Source organism: Telmatherina bonti, assembly GCF_933228915.1.
Source record: "Telmatherina bonti genome assembly, chromosome: 21".
NCBI lineage: Eukaryota > Metazoa > Chordata > Actinopteri > Atheriniformes > Telmatherinidae > Telmatherina > Telmatherina bonti.
Window position 1 is genome coordinate 12,760,558 of NC_136630.1, and position 20,311 is coordinate 12,780,868.

General features: G+C 36.9%; 2 protein-coding genes across 2 annotated transcripts; both read right to left on the reverse strand.

Moving 5' to 3' along the window:
* Positions 1 to 779: 779 nt before the first annotated feature.
* On the reverse strand, positions 780 to 11,904 carry chatb (choline O-acetyltransferase b; the record flags this gene model as incomplete). Its single annotated transcript, XM_079261204.1, has 15 exons — positions 780 to 1,046; positions 1,865 to 2,002; positions 4,071 to 4,133; positions 4,367 to 4,508; positions 4,818 to 4,940; positions 5,052 to 5,180; positions 5,276 to 5,376; positions 5,450 to 5,619; positions 5,724 to 5,901; positions 7,821 to 8,001; positions 8,114 to 8,167; positions 9,637 to 9,755; positions 10,330 to 10,521; positions 11,021 to 11,063; positions 11,828 to 11,904. The coding sequence occupies 15 exons, from the start codon at positions 11,902 to 11,904 to the stop codon at positions 780 to 782; spliced, it is 1,977 nt and encodes a 658-aa protein (XP_079117330.1).
* A 1,532-nt stretch (positions 11,905 to 13,436) lies between these two features.
* Positions 13,437 to 15,005, reverse strand: slc18a3b (solute carrier family 18 member 3b; the record flags this gene model as incomplete). Its single annotated transcript, XM_079260831.1, has 1 exon — positions 13,437 to 15,005. The coding sequence occupies one exon, from the start codon at positions 15,003 to 15,005 to the stop codon at positions 13,437 to 13,439; it is 1,569 nt and encodes a 522-aa protein (XP_079116957.1).
* Positions 15,006 to 20,311: the final 5,306 nt, after the last annotated feature.

Sequence of the window (20,311 nt, forward strand, 5' to 3'; positions counted from 1 at the left end):
ATATATATATATATATATATATATATATATATATATATATATATAAGCAATTCATAGCATATATATATATATATATACATAGCATATATATATATATATATGTATATATATATATATATATATATATATATATATATATATATATATATATATATATATGTATATATATATATACATATATATATATATATATATATATATATATATATATATATATATATATGTATATATATATATATACATATATATATATATATATATATATATATATATATATATATATATATATATATATATATATATATATATATATATATATACATACAATATACATATATATGTATATATATATATATATATATATATATATATATATATATATATATATATATATATATATATATATATATATATATATATATATGTATATTGTCTCCCCTTTTTTTGTATACCATATTACTACTCTATGTTAGGATCGCTCTTTGGAATCACTCTCTGACAGTGGATTTTATCCTCAGATCAGTGCTACAAAGAGGACATGGCTTCAGTTTCCTAAGGGCAGCAGACCAGATAATGTCAGCCGACCAGGGTCAGTGTTAGACCAGAATCATTCTGTTGTCCACACGGATTCAAAAGACCCCCTCCCCCAGTTTATTTTAAGGCTTTTGCATTTTACTGTGAAAGTAATACTATTGCACAAACAATACATGAAGGCATCACAGTCTAAATCTAAGAGTACTGAGTTTAACAGCAGGGTGAGCATGCTCTCTCAGTATGGCTTACTTTCCTGATTTATGAGTCTGGCTGGGTCCCTGGCTACTGTCAGCCGGTTTGGTTGCCGCAGCACCAGTTCTGTTGCACAGGTCCCTGATTTCCAGTAGGCCCTCGTTTAGGGCTTTGATCAAAACGGCTGAGCTTGTTTCTGTGTTCTCCCAGAAACTTGACACACAGAAGATTATGTGGTCTGACTGTGGGTTGTAACAGGCACCGTAGCCGTTGGGCACCACTGGACCGTAGCAGCAGAACATTTCCACTGCTGTAGGAACCTGTACATAAAACAAAAATTGTGTTACTCTGGCTCAGCATGACAAATAAAGTAGATGTCTGGGATTTAAAAAAAGTAAACAACTAATAAAATATGTGTATTCTGATAATATATATATATATATATATATATATATATATATATATATATATATATATATATATATATATATATATATATATTATATATCTTATCAGAATTAGGATTCAAGAGGTGACTAACTCTGATGGCTGTTGTTTCAGCATTAGTAAATGTGAAATATGCCTCTTGTGAGGAGGACCTTTTACTTGCACTGTGTAAGGCCTGTTATTGTTTAAAATTGTGTATTGACATGTGTCTTTTTTCCCAGTTCTTGAAGTGTTTGCTGATGATACAACTTTCTTTTGCACTGAGGAAAACTTAAAACAGCATAAAAGTCTTAATGAACTCAGAGGAAATCAAATGTTTAGCAAACCCAATGTCTGAACAAATGCATAAATCTTTTGTATAGATGCCCCTGCTGTCAAACTGTGGAACAGTTATGCTGATTACATAGATTACATCGTTTCCTCTTACTATACTGCATGAAGAAAATTGTGCTTAAAATAAATTTCAAAGTTGTTTAAGTTCACTTATCAACACACAACTGTGTTATATTTACATAAATAAGTTTTCAGGAGAATTCATATGATATTTCTAAATCATGTTTTAACACTGGAAAAGCAGAAGTTTGTATTACAAACATATTCCTGTGCTTGTCTATTTATTATATTTTCATTGTTAACTGTGAAAAGAGAAAATAAAAGATATGGCTAAAATAAAAATAAAAAAATGTTCTACCTGGCTGGTGGAGAGGATGAAATGGTTACTAGCCAGATATGTCTCATCACAGAAGATCTCTGGCTTTTCCATGTTGAGATCCTTTGCAGTCTTTAGTAGCCCAAGGAGGTGATTGTCTATTCCCATTCCTGTAATCGCCTGAAAAAAAAAACCCTTTCCTGAAGAATGATGGATTTCTTTTTATCAGTTAGAAAGTTAAACATAGCACAGAAATGGTTTATAAGCCAAGTCAAAATAGCTGTTGCGATACTGGAACAATTCCTGAAGGTCTAAATGAAGTATCAGGGGTATGACTGGATTGGAGCAGCATCCAAACAGCTGCTACAAGCTGTTGTGCAGCAGTGGATTAATGTACCTAATATTGATGAGATTTTGGAGTTTGGTTGTTGAATTGCAGTCTAAAGCCGTCTTTTAGTTCCTTAAAATGTTTTCAAAGTTGCAAGTATGTTGGGGGGAATTTAACAAACATAAAGACCATGTCATTTTAAGTGAAACATTGATGTTTTTGCTGAACCACAGAAGCAGCAACTACTTGCTTTTAGTGTTCTCTGAAAGTCCAGTTATGTTGTTTCACGAGTAATAAAGTGCAAAGTTGTGGACTTGTTTAAATCTAGAACTAACAAAGGACAGAGATTAGGGTGCACAGGTAATTTGGAATAACTTTCCTAAATGATTATTTTAATTTGTTGCAATCTTGTTGTTGTTTGCAATTTATTCAAATGAAGGTAACAAAATTATTTGATTAAATGTAGAAAACTGTCTTAAACATGAACATTTTACGTTAAGACATGGACACGAGCCCTCTTCTATGCATGTTTGACCACAACATGAAAGTTTTTAGTTAACCTATAAGCCAAATATAAAAAATGTTTATAATATGCAGTCCTCACATTGTATAAATATTATTTAATCATTTAAGAATGTATGAAAGTTACAAACAGGTCTATATATTTTTTAGAATCCTAATGATGAAGGACGCGATGGTAAAAAATTATCAAGTTTGCATCCTTATTTTTTTGTTAGACATGATGAAATTGTTAAAAACAGTTCTCATTATTTTCGGAATAGAAATTTAAGAAAATCACTAAAAGCGATCCATCTGTGCTTAGGGAGATGGTGATTTTCTTTATCTTAATGCTAGCTTACTTTAGTTTAACATACCATACATCAACTTGGTCGTATGAGGTTTGCAATCCAGCAGGGCTTCTATGTATCCTGCTCCAACACAGCTGATTCTAATAAATGAGTCTTTGTGCAGAACCTGATGGGCTGTTATATCCATTTAATTCAGGTGCGTTGAAGCAGAAATAGATGGGAAACCTACTGGATTGTGGACCTCGTAGGACCGAGTTGAATTCCCCTGCCTTGCATAATGTGCTTCTTACAGAATGATCCTGAGACACTGCTATTTCTAGGATGCTACATCATCAGATCCAAGCAAAGGACTGTTTTGTTGTCAAGGATCATTCAAAGGACTTTGTCTTATGTTTCATTAGAAAAAAAAATCTCAGAGTTGCGTCTTATTGTCCTTCACCTCCAAACACTCAACCAATTGTACAAGCCCAAAACAAATGAATAACAATAAATGGTTTTGATGCAATCAAGTTTTGTCACTGTAATTTAGGACGTTAAGGCAAAGGTCAGAAAGGAAGAACCTCTCAGGTGTAACGGTGGGCTTGACAATCTGCCACAAACTGTATCTATAAACTGTGGAACGATTTTAACAGATGTTCTTTAATGTTAAATCGTCTCCTAAAACTCCAGCAGTTGGTCTCCTCACATCCCAGATGTTTGTTAAAAGTTATGGGATGCTACACAATGCGATTTATCACCCTGTTCCCAATTTTTGGAGCTATGATAAAATATCTGAGATAATAATTATATTCTGTTGGGAACAGAATATGTTAACTTTGACATTTTTTCATCAAAAGGAAGGATAAAAAGCTGTTTGGTTGCAGCTACAACAACAACTATTTGACAGCCATGATGACTCTTTCCTAAATTAAGAAGGACATGACTTGTAAGGACGAATCTTACTGTGAGGAGGTATCCTTTGCATCGTACATGTACCAAAGCTAACATAATGAAGTTTAGTCAAGAGAAAAAGCAAGCTGTCTCAGAGTTTTGTAGAGATTTGTTGTAGATACAATGCCGAACCGGCTATGTCACTGACATCAAGATATCTTTTCAGAACTGAAATACTTACTGCGACAGTGTAATTTGTTTGGGCATTAATTGCATCCCTTAGCCTTTTCATTTTCTCTGAATCCTGTTAAAGAGGTAAAAAAAAAACTTGTTAAAGAAAAGTCAATGCATTTGTTTTGTCATGGACATGGACAGTTTCTATTGTTCATAGATCCATCAAATCTGTAGGGAGATCATCTGTTTATATTGAGAGACTGGGTTTGGCATCCCAAGCTGGATCGTTGCACCTGTTTCATTTAGCAATGAGCTGTAAGGTGGGAGTTAGTAATTTGGGGGAAAGTGAGAAAAATGACTCACGCTGAAAGTTGTTTTCTCATCTGTCATGGACTTCACAAAAGCCAGGGCTTCGGGAGTAGCTGAACGAATGTTATCTACCCGACCTTCTTGAAAACGGCGAAGTGATGCACTCTCATATGTGGACACAAGCCTTTGCCTGCATCTGACAGACAGAAATTGACAGGATGTGCCAAAGCCATGTCCTTTCCATTAAATTTATTTTTTATTTCAATATACTATACATATTGTATAAAGCTGGGGTGGGTAACTCTGGTACTCAAGAGCCACTGTCCTGTAAGAGTTAAGAGTTTCCCTGCTGCAACACAGCTGGCACACACCAGGCTTAACTCGCAGACTGATGCAGAACTCAACATCAAACTCGAGTCAGGTGTGTTGCAGCAGGGAAACTCCTAATACTTGTAGGACTGTCGCCCTCAAGGACCGGAGTTGCATAAAAAAAAAAGTAATTTACTTGTAAAATGCAAGTTGTAAGGCAACTTGTATAAATGCATCTGGACTCATCTTTTGCTTTTTAATAAATTCTTTTCCATAACTCATGAATTTGAATACGTCCATGTCCAGATTATTCACTAGCCTGGAGAGAAAAAAACAAAACATACAAGAAATGAACAATATTTAAACATGTCTCCTGTGGTATTTGTTATCATTTGTAAATAACGCATCTGCTTCCTTGTGTTGGTCTTGCCTTTGGAGTCTATCTGCAGATGCTTTTAAGAGTCCTTGGATGTGGGGGTTATACTTCCACAGCAACCTTCTTGGAGGGGCAAGATCTCTCTCTGTTGTCAACTTTGCTGTCTTGGAAGGACTTCCTGTTCTGTTCACAACAACAACACTTTTGTTTTTGCACAATATAGACCTCAACGGGATTCATTGACATGACAGTATTCTCAGTACAATGTGCTGACTTACATATATTTCATCAAGTATTCAGAACACTGCACCAGAACGATTCCTTCAAATGGTGAATGCTCACACACCACCCCACATACCCCATTCATTCCTATAACAAACTAAGAGAAAGCAGAGTTAAGTAATTTAAGTTTATACGTATCAAGGATCACAGTGCCTGGAATAAAAGCCTACCTGCATGGACTTGTCATACCAGCGGTTTGCTCCATTTTTCTCATGTCCTCCACCATGGAGCATCATCAGTGCCCTGTTAGTATCACTAGGCTGGAGACCACAGGGTTCATCCAGACACACCACACAAACACAACTCTCAATCAGGGCCAAAGAGTCCCGGTTGGTTTGTTCTGCATATAGGAAGAGGGTAGACATAATACCCATCTGAAAATTGCTCATCAGTGATTTGAAACATTAAAAATGGGCAGGATGGAAGTTAGAGTTGCTAAGAGACCTTTTATCAGCGTTTCTCTTGCTTGAGCCCATTCTGTTCTCCCATCTGATGTCAGGATGCCAAAAGGAGGCTGTTTCTCTTCAGCATTTTCTGACATTGCCACGATCTTCTCCAGTTGGTGGAATATCTCTGTCTCATTGAGCTGCTTGTTGTTTGGGACTATATCTATAACGAAAAACTAGTGAGAAAAAAAATTTCAGTGATGTCATAGACTGCAAGATACATGACACAACTTTTGTTAGAGGATACTGTTGAAATGTTTCCTTACTGTTGAACTCATCTCTTGTTTAAACAGTTATAATCATGAGGAACTTAGCAATAATGATAATGACTAAAAATGGCAATTTTGTACCAACAATACAAGTCCTGTGCTCCCATTAGCTAATGATGGAACTCCAGGAAGCTCCTAGACAAAGTAGTAGATTTAATCAGCTTTAATCACATTAACTCATTTATTCTCCATAGAGATGGAGCCTCACACGCAGGAGACCGATAACTCTTAGGACCATTTCCAGGTGAAAAATCTTACAGATGTTGATGATATGGATTAACACATTTATATGCACGATGACCATCAGTTATGGCTCATACTGTTTATATATGAAATTAATTAAATGATGCAGATAGTTGAAGTTAGGCTGATTTGTGCTGAGAATTTTAGAGTAAGCAAATGCATGTCTTTAAACAAAATTCCCTTCACAAAACCTACCAAGGATTATATAAAACTGATATTAATTCAAATCCAAAAATCAATCATGTTAAATAAAATGTGAATTTTTTTTTTTTTCACTTGGGCTGACCTGTTTAACTCTCCTTGTTCATCCATCATACCTGTCCTTTAAAAGTCATATTAAAAACATGTAATATGTCCAGGAAACCTTTCGAAAATACGTTTTTAGCAAGAAACTTTACTTTTCAAGTTTGCTTATTTGAGTCAAAAGTAATGGTTTGAGTGCATTTATCAACATTTAAATTTTTTTTTCAAAAGTAATATGCATTTCCAGAAGAGTAATAAACCCTTTAAAGTGTAACATCTCGTGTGCAACTTTACTTTTTTTTTTTTTATCTATCAATAAATAAACTATCACTTGTGTTTTACTGAATTTGAAAAGAAAAAAACCTTATTAAACATATTGTTAATTTGCATAATAAGCTCCATATGAAACAGATAATGTATTTCTTAAACTATTGAATGTGATGCAGTTAGGACAACACCCACCAGAAGAAACCAGAATTGACATGTATTAACAAAACTTTAAATCCTGAAACTGCATCATAGTTGGAATTTTGGGAGAGTTATGTTGTATTGCATTAGTTTTCATCAAAGTTTTCTAAAGTTGCCACTTTGGAAAGAATAGCAGTAAAATTTCAAACCTTAAAGTAGACATGTACACATACCTACTGCAGAAAGGCTGGAAAAAAATTAGCTTTTTTTTTTCTAAGGCCCTTAGTTTAATTTCCATTGTTTATTTTATTTTATGTCTTTCTTTCGGTATTTACTTATATTCCTCTATTTATTTATATGTCATAATGTATATAATAACTGCTAAACAGAATCTGTAATAATATTTTCCATGTAGGTACTTCATGGTAAGCCTGTGCATCATTTATATTTTGTCCAATTTAAATATTCAAATATTCATGTGAATACCTTTGATAGATTTAAGACAGCTAGTTTCATAAAGGCAGACTGGATCTGTTATTATAGGTGGCAGTAAAACCCTGTGATATAACCCAAATAAGATTAAGCCTACAGATGAAATATTTGGTTATCTTGGTCAAGTTGCACAGCAATGAGAGCTTTATATTTTAGTTTAATTTTATCATTTGTCCTATGATGGACCGGTAACCTGTCCAGGTATACCCTGCCTCTTGCCTGCTATATACACAAATATACAAATAAAACATGTCTATTACATTTATATTTTCATACAGATAAAAAAAGATTGCATTAATTTGTAACCCATTAATACATTACACAATAACATGCTAAAATTTAAACACAGATAAAACCTCTAATGGTTTCTCTGAATGAGGCACAGTCTTCATTTAGAAATGTGATGGCATGTGAAAAGTCTCAAAGCCTGGGATCCTGACCTGGTTCTTGCATGCCACAATTATGTGCTCTGGTGCTGAGGAGACTGCATTCATGTGGACTTTCAGCATGTCTGTCTTTAACCCTGGGTAGCGGTAGGAGGTGAAGAGGCGGTAATACTGCTCCATGCAGAAAGGAGTCCCAGCCAGTTGGCCTCGAGCGAAATCCACTGGCAGTGCTCGCCTGAGAGACATCATTACACACACCTGATTACCTCTGACTCAGTTTAAAGGGTTTTAAGTTAAATCCACAGTGGTTGAAGGGTGGCAGGTAATCAGTTACAAACTTAACTCACGCATCAATGAGAGCCTTGTACTCCAGCACTCCCTGGATGAGACGGGCAGCGAATCTTAAGAGTAAGAATGGTGGAATAAAACAAAAAGAAAGAAAAAAAATTGTGTTGTGAGACAACGAACAATCAAAACAGGCTGGCTGGTGACCATAATTACATATACTCTCATCCTTCAAAAAAACTAACAGTGATCAAATTATGGTGAATTACAAGGCTACAGTAAGGAAGCTGTGTGTGTTTATCTGTGTGGGAGAGAGCTAGTCTGTATATATGAGTGGGCAGTGTGGGCAAATAGGTAAAACACAGTGCCTTGTCAGGTCTTATGTTGTATGTCATTTATCTTGGTGTTATTACGTTCAAAGCCAGATCAATACAAAGGAGGCAGCCGCAGCCCACCACACCCCTAAATGAGGCCTGACTAGTGGTCTCTGTGGAGAGTTTGGCCCTGTCACTCCCAATTTAATAAGTGGCCGTGTCAGTAGATTACCAGCTGCTTGGGGTGCTCTGGAAATATTCAGTTAGTGTGGTTCGAGCTGACAAAAGCTAATGCTGAGTTACAGAGTTGGATGGATCGGTGTAATGTCTGGTGCAGTATGACTCATTTAATAATGGGCATGACTGTAATTCAGATCTTAATCTGAGCCTCTGTTTGCGGAGAAGAACATAAACCCTGTCAGCAGCTGAAGCGCACGACATACTTATTGTCTGCTGACGTGAAATACTTTTCATTTATTCCAAACTGAGAATCCACATCGGTTTTACAAAACAATAAAACTGACTTTCTAAAGCAGTTCAGTGTTCAGTGTAAACTTTATGAAAAGTGACATGTTCTGCAGATTTCTTTCTTCTATTGCAGTAACATATTTCACTCAGCTGCAGCTGTAACTCATAAGGCATCAAAAATGGGGTTTCAACTATTTGTTTGTAGGTTTGTAGGTTTGTAAGAATGTCAGCAGTACAAATTGGGTTATAGCAGAGCTTTAAAAATAAACAGAAAAGAATAATTAAAGTATTTTTTTAAGCTTAAAATCCAAATATTCTTGCTTTTCCAAGTCTTGAGTAAAAAGACTATTTTCTGTTATTTGTTGGAGAAAAGCTGAAGGCAGATACAGACAAACTGATATGACTTTTTCGTTGTTTTTGACAGTTTTGTGAAGAAATAAAGGGTAAAAGGCTTCCTGCTAATTGAAATGTTAATTTAGTATTCATTGTAGTAATAAATACTAAATATTCATTTAGTATTCAGCTTTGTTTTCATTGGTTATAGAAGAGTAACACACTTTTTGTAAAATACAATTTAACCCCAAACCTGAACATTAAAATCTTAGGCATGAATACATTATGTCCGAAAAATGTATTCAGTCATTTTTCCATTTTTACAAAGAGAAGAATAAGCTTCTGTTTTAATTTCTGTTATATCCAATGACACAATTCTGTTTTTTCATCTTCTGCAGTAATATCAGAACGGAAAGAAAGAAAAACGTTCCAAGTTTACGCATCAGCAGAACCAAATGACCAGCACATACCTGAGGGCATCTTTATGATCTCTGAATGTCTGCTTTGGGAACACCATGGCGGGGCTGGAATTGACTGGTAAGGCCAACCTATTGTTCAGGTACATGTCCTCAAGCCAGTAGTCATAGACCTAAATGTAAACAAGGGACACATTATGAGAAATGTTGCTTTTTAAGGCATTTTGGACTCTATGTTATTACTTTGAGATTGAAGACCTGTGGGCAATGGGGCAAAAGAAACATTGCAGTGGATCATCTACCAGGTGAAAAAGGAGAGTGGGAGTGTAATAGACTTCACTACATTGGATGAGCTTTGCACTGACCAATCACCCAGATGCAGAAAGAGAGACTGAGGCTCCATAAATCTTCATTACCCAGTGCTATATGTTCTGTTTTTTCAACTATTATGAATATGCAATATATATTTTTTTGAGATCTTTATTTTCAGTCTGTCACACAAATATTGAGGCGATTTTTATCTTCAGTAAATGTTTGTGTATGAAAAACAAAAAACACATCTAAAAAAAATTCCATCAGACACATTTTTTTAGTTTTTAAAATTAACAACTAAGTAACTGAAAAGGGAAAACGTGTCTGCTAGCTCATATATACAAATAAATAAAATTTGTTTTTATCAAATGAAAAAAGCACATTTCCCTGCTCTACACGTAGCAGCAGAGTTGTGTTTAGAGCTGCAGAAATTACCCAATTGCTTGTCTTGTCCCTTCGCTCCATAAGCCTCTTCTGTAGAACCTCTCCAACACCTCCGGGAGCCCCGAACTTCTCAACAATGACCTTTGTCTTCTTAAACTGTTCCTCATTCACCAGATGCTGAACGCACTTCAAGTAAGTGTCAAGTGTTTGTTTCAACGGCGGGACAGGGATCTTTGGCAACACCTTATAAAGAAACAAATCAGTGACTGTTCAACATTTGCATGTCTGTCCTTTTATTCACTGTTCATTAGCTAAAAGGGGAATTTCTCTGTATGAATCCCCTAATCCCTTTTATCACTATAGCCTAACTTAATAATTTATCTTGGATGCTTCAAGGCCCGTTTGAAAACTAATTCCAACACCTCATGGGGATTGTTGGAAAATACAACTTGAGTATCTTTTCTGTCTGATCTTGGATGATTTTCAGACTTACCGCTGTTTGAGAAGCCAAAATGTTGATATATTATTAGGTTAAAAGCAATTGTGAAAATAGTTGGGGCTGTGAGTTTATCCAACTTTTCAGTATGTGTCAAATAACATTAAGCACTATACAGCAATACAGTTACTTTTGGCAGGGTTAAAGGTTGCTGTCGAAGGGTTTTATGATATTTTATCTCTGCAGTTATAAATAAAATGAAGATATGAATAAAAACAAAAGGCCTGCTATCCATTTTTTTTTTACCCCTAGTGGTAAGACAGGTAAAGCTGTGGCGCTGTCCGTGGTGCTGAAACACAACAAACTTCAGCACCACGGACAGGGACACCACGCGAGTAGGAAATGATAAGAAGTAACGTAACCACTTCATGACAAGGTAACACGTTTCATACTTGGCTGCTTTGGTCTCCTGCCGCCTCTTTCTTCATGATTTGCATGCTTGCAGTCCAGTCCAGTCAATGGAAAACGACTAGGAAAGCCTCTAAAGAGGGATGGAGTTCAGCCGCTCCTCCTTTGAAGCATGGTAAGACATTTGAAAGAGGACAGGGAAGGGAAAAAAAAAAGGACGCAATAAATAAAATTAGGCCTATCGAGAAATACGGATACATATGCTGTCTGAAAGTGAGCCTGTGAGCTTCCATTCATCACTTTGCAGCCTAATGCAATTTGCTGCCTGTCATTGAATTCCAGCTGCGCCCCACGCTCACCACTGCAAGCAGATATACATCTTTTTTTTTCTTTTTGCTATTATCTATTTATTCCTAAACTAGCTGAAACAATTAAAATACACGTTAATATCCTCCATTTCCCATTTAAAAAAAAGAAGGCAATGTCACACAAATAATCCCTATTTGCAATATTAGGTGACTATTTATTAGAGTGGAGGTAGTTTCTAATTTAAAAAAAAAGTAGATTCAGACTTTATGTTTGCATCATTTAACTTGATTTGAACCCAAGGTGCTAATAGAGTTAATAACAACTTTTAAGACTGACACTATATTCCCTGTTACTTTTCTCATTTTATTTATTTCTCGAAATAGAAATAGTTCTTACCTGATGCAGATGAAGAACTCAAGAGGTCTGAGAAGTGTGATGAAGTTGCTTTCCACACCCACGCCTTGAAAACCCATGTTTTTATTTTTTATTATTATTATTATTTTTATATGTATATATATATTTTTTATGATAAAGCTCGGTGTGGGCGCTGGACTGTCCCCCAGTCCTCACGCCTCGCCATAAGGCTGCAACTTCGCATTAAAGCGTGGCTTGGAAAAGATGCTGAAGGTGTTTGAGTTTACCTTCCCCCTTGAGGCAAGAAACTCCTCCCATCGAAATCCATTCGCAGAACATGCTATCTGACAGCTTGCTTTACCTCCTCACCATCCTCCCCCTCCCACATCCGATCGCAATTTTGACATATAAAAAAGGCTGACAGACGCTTTTTGGTGTGTCATTCAGAAGTCCCGTCATGGCCTTGTGGAGATGACACATATGGAGCTTTTCTGGTTTAAACAGCACGGGTCACACCTGTTAAGACAGTCTCTGTGTTTTTCTGATGCTTTTTTAAAACATTGTCTTTATTTTTCATAATGTGGTGTGTGTTCATTTCCTGCTGTTTGCCTGTGATCAACAGCAACCTCTGAAAATCTAAATTCAAAATTCTACTTTTCCCATTTATATGCATTTTATTTTTCTCATTCACTCACAGTGTCACCCAATCCCTTATTTTCAACCATGGATTCTAGACGCTTCCCGAAGCGCATAATATATTCATCTGAAAGAAATAACTTTCACGCATAATTATTTATTCATTTTATTATTATCATTAGTTTGGAATAAAAGTGAAGTCGCCGCTATCACACATATCCAAACAGAGATTTATTAAAACGACCAGTGTTCAAATTAATACACAATTTGTTCATTTTTAAGGAGCCTGACTTCATTGACAACGGCTTGACAAAATGTTCCATACACACACGCACACACCGGTACGCGCGCGCACAAACACACGCGCACACACAGTATATAGTGGTCCACGTAAACAATTTACATTGTGCACATATTCACATATGTACAAATTAATATATTATGATACAATTATTTTCAAACAACGAAAATAATAGCAAACAGGCCCACAAAGTGAAATGAATTCAACAGACGACGATTTAGACAAGCAAAAAAAAAAAAAAAAAAAAAAAAAAAAAAAAGAAACGGGCCTTTAATGTGCATGTAAAAAAATGTTTTCTCAGAGACTAAAAAATATAGGCTATTTTGTGTAAGGGAGGGGAATGTGCTGCTTATAGTTGGTACCACAAAATCCTGTACGCACATTTATCTAGTTATATATTTTAATATAATACTCAATAATACACACAAATTTAGCAATTGCTGATAAATCTCTCACAAAACTCCAGTTAAACGTCCATAACAAACGCCACGTAGACTTGTTCGACACAATGAAACCACAGTGAATATAAAAGAAAAAAAACCCCAAAACAACAACTTTGGAGAACGGGTCACACAATCGGGATTTTGGTGATTGGGTGTTTATATTGCACATCGGTACTTACATAAAAGTTTATATTACTAGATTAGAGCCTGTCTGCCTAATCCGTGTTAGAAAGCTCCGCAGAGGGGGATGTTTCAGATGGCGGTGAGAAGTTTAGGTATACTCCGGACCGGATGACTCCTCTGACACGGACCGCTGTGCTTTAAAAGGGTCGAACCCATTTTCATCTACTGTCAGACAGTTCCCTGCTGAACTATAGCCCTTCTTTTTCGATATCCTCTCTTCCATTTTGATTGTGTCGTACAGCCCCTGCGGAGCTTCGTCTAACAGGTTATCTCTCTCTGAGTAAGACGGTTTCATTTGGCACACGTTGCGCAGCAGCAGCAGGGCTGGTGCGTAAAGCACATTGACGAGACCCATACCCAGATTAAGTTGCACAAAACCGAGAGTGTGCACTATTTGCCCGGCTACCACGGGACCCATGGCGTATGCCACAGAATAGGAAATATCTGCAAGAGCATAAACGCTGCCGTAAACAGAGACGTGACGCACGTCGACTAAAAACGCAAGTGTCGGTAGCAGGGCTGTGTCTACCAGCGCAATGCCAAAACAAATGCCGCACAGCGGGGCAATGAGCTGCCCGAAAGTTTTGCATGCAGGAACTGTGCAGGAGCTCGCGCCTATGATAACCATACCTAAAGCCCCGTAGAACCACTGTAAATGTGGATTTTGTGCTGCCAGTTTGACTGTTATGTACACACCAAGGACATGAGGAAAAAAGGCTGGGAGCCAGGTGAGTCCCATTTCCCACTGAGAGGAGTGCATGGTGGTCTCCATCCAGTTGGCTATGGTGGGCTCTAGAAAGGCAAGGGGGATGTTGGCCACTGTCAGCGCCCCAGCAACCACAGCAATGTAAGGATCAATCATGAGTCTGTATATGGGGGTACCGACTGGCATGTTCTCTCTAGTCCTGTTGGAGAAAGGCTTGATCACGGTCAGTAGCAGAAAACCGTCAGCCAGGCAAATGCAGGCGAGCACAATGAAGGGCACCCTCTTGCCCACAAACTCGTACAGGACGCCCCCGAAGGGAGGTGCTACCAGACTCCCGAAAGAGATAAACGCCAGAGCGATGCCGAGCGCCCTGCTCCTCTCCGCTTCCTCTGTGTATTTGTCGGCTATCATCGCGATCCCAGATGTGTCCGCAAAAGCAGACCCCAGACCCTGCAAACTTCTGGCCACAAACAGAGTGATATAATTCTCCCCAAAAGCAAATATGCAGGTGGAAACGAACATAACAGTGAGTCCAATTAAAAGAGGGATATCATATCCAACCCGATCTATGAAAGTTCCCGACAGTGGATTAACTAAGAGCTGCAGGATGGCTTTAGATGCAAAAAGTACTCCTATCTGGATATCTAAATTGTTCTTGTTGCTTTTGTCTTGGCTTGTGCTGTTGGCTGAGGAGTTGGGGTGCATCACTACATGGACGTGCTCTGACTGCTCGCTCTCCAGATCAGCAAGATAGTCTGGGATAATTGGCACGATTACCATGTAGAGCATATTGTCCAGCAGGAGAGCCACGCAAACAATCACTAAGATGATCCGTCTTTGCTGGTGAGGATCCCTCATCGCGGTGCCTAGCTGCTTTGTTCTTTGGCCCATCTCAGATAGTTTTACGGCGGCTGATTTGGCCAGCCCGGATGATCCTCCTTCTCCATCCATCTTGTGCTTTTCTTTCCTTTTTTTTCTTTTTAAGTTATTTTAATTCTTAAAAATAGTATTTGTGCTTCTCCTGTTTGCTGATGTTTCAACACCTCGGATGACTCATTGGTGTTTTCTCTACATTGAAGAAATGCTCTCCGTCCTCACCTCGCCTGTGCGTAAAGGGAGAGGCACAGAGGAACTTGGCCGCCTCATCGGTGAAGATGGCTTTCTTCAGCTTCCTCAGCTTGTCCTCGATTCAGCCTCATCCGATGCTGTTTCATGATCCTCCAGGACGTGACGTGGTGAAAGCGTAAAATATCTGCACCTCGCAGAGGTTTGTAGCTCTATCCTTACATGGCAAAGTTTGTGTTTGGAGAGATTTCCCTTACTTATTAGCAACACTTACTCTAGGACGCTCAAACGCTCTCATCCTCGTGTTCATCCCTTCTATCACCTGTGGCACTTTTCCTCTCTGCGCCGAGACCAAGAATGACTTCGTGGCCATTGGTGCGCATTAACCCGCAGGTTCGGCGCTATTTTAGTCCTTTTTTGTCTCTCCCTTTCATCCAACGCTGTGACGCATCACCAGCTTGCCCCCAAGTGGATCCCCTCGCCACTTGCCTCCTTTATGCTAATCTCCAACCATGGCAGCGATCACTTCAACCAATAAGAGCCTGTGAGGTTTACAAGAGCAAAGAAGGGGACAAAAGACTTTCTTCTGTCCAGAACGGGCTTTTGGACTTGTTTAAAAAAATGTTTATTTTCAGACTCATTCATTCATTTCATAAATTGATTTATAAAACTGTTTTCAACATTGGCTTGAGAAACGTTTCCTGAAGGAAATATCAACCCAACACAAAATGCATATCCAACGCACGAAGTTAATTCATGTTAAATAAAGTTAATTAAAGTTCATCTAAAGAAAACGTAGAGAAAGAGCAACAATGATCAGCACACTGGCGTCTCGTCATGTTTATATAGATAAATGCAACATTAGTGCCGCAGTGTTTAACAAAACACCAAGAGAAAAAATATTAAAGACAATAAATACATCACTAATAATGGGAAAAGTTTCTGCAGAGTGATATGAACTTGTATTCTCTCATCTCTGTTTGTCTCAATGATTGCGCGCCGGACATGAAATTGGAGTCCCTAAGATTTCAGCACCACCACGTTTTGGATAGCTGTCGTCAAGTAAGACGTTATTTCTTTCTTTCTTTATTTCCTGAAACGTGGTCCAAATTCCAAAGTCTAACAAAAATTGCCTTAATAATGTTTGAATGATAACCTCATATGCAAGCATGGAGAATCTATGCGGGTTAAGAAGGAAGAAAAATAATTACATTGATTTAGACAGTAGCGACACCTTGTGGTGAAAATAAGCAGATTTAAAATAAACAATATAGTCATGCAATGTAGTAAACCAGACACGTCTGGCTACTTACTACATTATAACTTTTGTGTAGCATTATATGTGTTATGTTCAATAAGATAACCAAACTTATTACATGTTTACAATAAATGAAACCCAATATCTTCAGATGTTGGTTTGCATCTTTTTGAATGAATCATCTATAGAGTTCAGTGCTTCTTTTATCGTTCTGTTTTTTTTCTTACCATGTTCCAAATGTATCAGAATCAAACTTTAGTCATATTCTCAGTAGTCATGACAAAGGAGGAGAGACACAATCACCAAAAACACTGAAATACTTAATTAAATAATTTACACACGTTATGAAAAACATTCAAAAGGATGTGTAACACACACACACACACACACACAACCACACATTAAATCTCACAGTAAGTTTATGATGTAGAAACATTGATAAGGTGATAAATTGTAGACATAAGGTCCAACTGAAAGTTCAAAGTTCAGCAGCCTAATGGCAGTAAAACAAAAATCCATGTTAATCTTTTAAAATGTTTACGATCTGTTTGACAGAGACTCTGAAAAAGATCATGCAGGGTAGGGGGAAATTTTCCCCTCATTACCCTCTCTAGGGCCACCTTGTCTTCCAAGCTGAGGCTGGTGTATCAAGTGAGATGCAATGTCAGTCAACATACTGCCAACCACACCTCCACAGAATATAGTGGGGAGTGATACTTCTTTCAATTTACTTAGGAAGTGCAGCCAGCATAACTGGAACATGATATTTACATTTGTGTGGTGTTATAAGTGTGAATAGCTATACCTTGATTAGCCATATCATCACTATTGCCTGCCTGATATTAGGCTGCCTCCAAAAAGGGGCCAGATATATGTGGATTGGGTGTGCTTCTGACAGATGCCATTTAATCTCACCAGTTAGAGGCCATGGCGAGCAGCTCAGACTGAGCAGAGGTCAAGCTAGAAGCACAGTGGGGGAGTAGTAGCCTCACAGCAAGAATATCGCTGATTTTATCCTCAGCTTGGGGAGGTTTGAACAGTGTGAAGGTTGCTTGTTCCTCTCTATGTGTGGGTTCTCTCCATGTAGTCAGGCTTCCTCCCACCCACAACACATGTATGTTGGGTTAATCACTATGGTTAATTGATCATTTCTCACATGTAAGTCGCTTTGGATAAAAGTGTTTGCAAATGACTGTAGAATAGAATGCTAGAACGTCATGCTAAGCAAGACGTTGCCACGAGGAGGGGTAGTTCCGGGTAGCAATGGTGCTCATTTTCTACCAACAGAGGTCAGTAATGACTTGCAAATAACATGAAACATGCAGCCTGAGGGCCACAGTCCTGCAAGAGTTAGGAGTTTCCCTGTTGCAGCACACCCTGATACATATCAGACTTCATTTGCAAAAAAGAAATAATTAATAATAAGATAAAACTTAGGTAATAAATATCAAAGTAGGAAACATAAGAGTGGAACTTACAAACACACACACATACATATCTATCTATCTATCTATCTATCTATCTATCTATCTATCTATCTATCTATCTATCTATCTATTCATCCATCCATCCATTTATATATATATATATATATATATATATATATATATATATATATATATATATATATATATATATATATATATATATATATATATATATATAGGATCGATGTCCTAGGGCAAGACACTGAACCCCAAGCTGCCCCCCGATGTGCCTATTGGGGTATGAATGTGTTGGATGTGTGTGCGCGTGAATGGGTGAATGTGACAAGTAGTGTAAAGCGCTCTAAGTGGTCTGCATGACTAGAAAAGCGCTATAGAAGTACAAGTCCATTTACCATATATATATATATATATATATATATATATATATATATATATATATATATATATATATATATATATATATATATATATATATGATATAGTTACTATCCACATCTATCTACTATCTACAGCTGTTTAAAACAATATTATTGAAAACTGTGAAAGGATACTGCATTAGCGTTGTGTACATATTACCTACACCGTTCTCTGACTTGTTGCAGTAGTCTTATAACAGTTGCTTATAATGAAGACTCCTATCGGCAGACAGTGTACTCAGTGGATTATCTGAAGCAGAAAAGGCAGCACGACTGCACCAATAGGAGGATTAACACACCACAGGAAATAACTGCCCAATTTCACTAATGACTAAGGCTTTGCACTGCAGCAGCCGTTACGTAAATCCTTTTTTTTTTTTTTTTTTTTTTTTTTTTTTTACATTGGTTGTACATTGCAGCCATGATAATGCTTTTTTTTTAAAAAAATATAGCCATCACATGAGTGACATTGAGGAGATGTTTCTGCACAAATAAACTCAGCTAACTCATTATATGTTGGCAGAATCAAGAGTTTTATTTTGATCCTCTGTGTCACATTAAGGAAGATAACTTGGTGTCTGACATGGAAATGGTGTGGGGAAGAGAAATGCTGCATGGATGTCTAATGGTGCAAATGGGATCTAATGCTTTGAAAAAGATGCCATAAAAATCCACTGATGTGTCAGTTTTTAGAAAAAATTACTCACTCTGGTGTATTGAAATAGCATTTTCAGTAATCTATGCTGACCTAAAAACCATTAGAAATCAAGCACATTCAGTATTCAAGAACACACACGCAAGCTTCATGTCATGGTTTTTATTAGATTATTTTATTTTATTAGATCTTTTTTCCCAGTGTGTGACATGATCTGACCTGTGAGCTATAATGTGTAATGTTTAAAGGATTAACCATGACCTTTGTTTCTGTTCTAAATAGCTCTCACCCTTGTAATGGATTGCCTTCCACACAAGTAAACACACTCATTACTTAAGTATTATGCATTGTGGGAGGGTTTTTGTTGTGCCAATTCTCCATTAGTATTGGCCCAACATTATCAGTGAACTAAAGATGTAAACAAAGTGTAATAACTGTACCATTTTTATTTATTTATTTTTTTATTTTGTTGCCTGAACTATAATAAAGCATTTTTTATTCATCATTGTCACATTATAAGGCTTTGCATTTTTCTTTAAATATGTTCTTTTTCAATTTTCTTCTATTTCAATGTGCAATACAGCTGCTGAAAACAATATAACTTTTAGTAAGCTTGAGAATGATAAAATTAAGCCGCATTGCTTAAATAGCTGTAAAATCTAAACCAGTAGTTCTGAGTTCAACAGGACAGAGCAGTATGGTGACATATATGCTTAATTCCTTGAATACATCTGACAAACACTTTTGATTCTAAGATTGTAAGGAGACTTTATCTGGTTCTTCTTAACAGCGCGAAATAAGTATTTAAATAAGATTCAAAGGCAATAAGCTATCCCGCAGTATTCCGTTTTCACAATGTTTTCACAAAAATAATAGTGATAGTGAAAATTACAATAATGGTTGTGTGAAAAATGTTAAACATGATATGGAAGGAAAAACACCAGTTTAAAATTATATTCTAGGGCTTGATTATTTTATTTTATTTTACCACTTATCTAACACCATTGCTGCTGCAGTTCAGTAACTTTGTTACTAAACTTGATAACAAAATAAGTATTACTTGTGGATTTGGTTAAAAAAAAAAAAAAAAAAGAGGTTTAACTAAATACAAAACCGGTAATACAGATCAGAAAAGTTCAACAAAGATCTAAGAACATTCTGACCTGATAAAAACGGTTTCCCACGTGGGTGATGTTGCATTTCTGGCACTCAGTTTTGCTAAATGTTACAGTAAATGCATGGCTGTGCATGATTAGTTTCATGTACAGACTTTTTTCTCTGTGAAAACAACCTTACATCGCCCTGTTGGATAGTTCTGGTCTAAATCCCCAGTCAATGAAACAGGTCGAAGCCAGATTTACTTATTCCTACGATGTGTTGGAAGCTTAACAAGGCTTAACCTGTGTGTGGCAAGT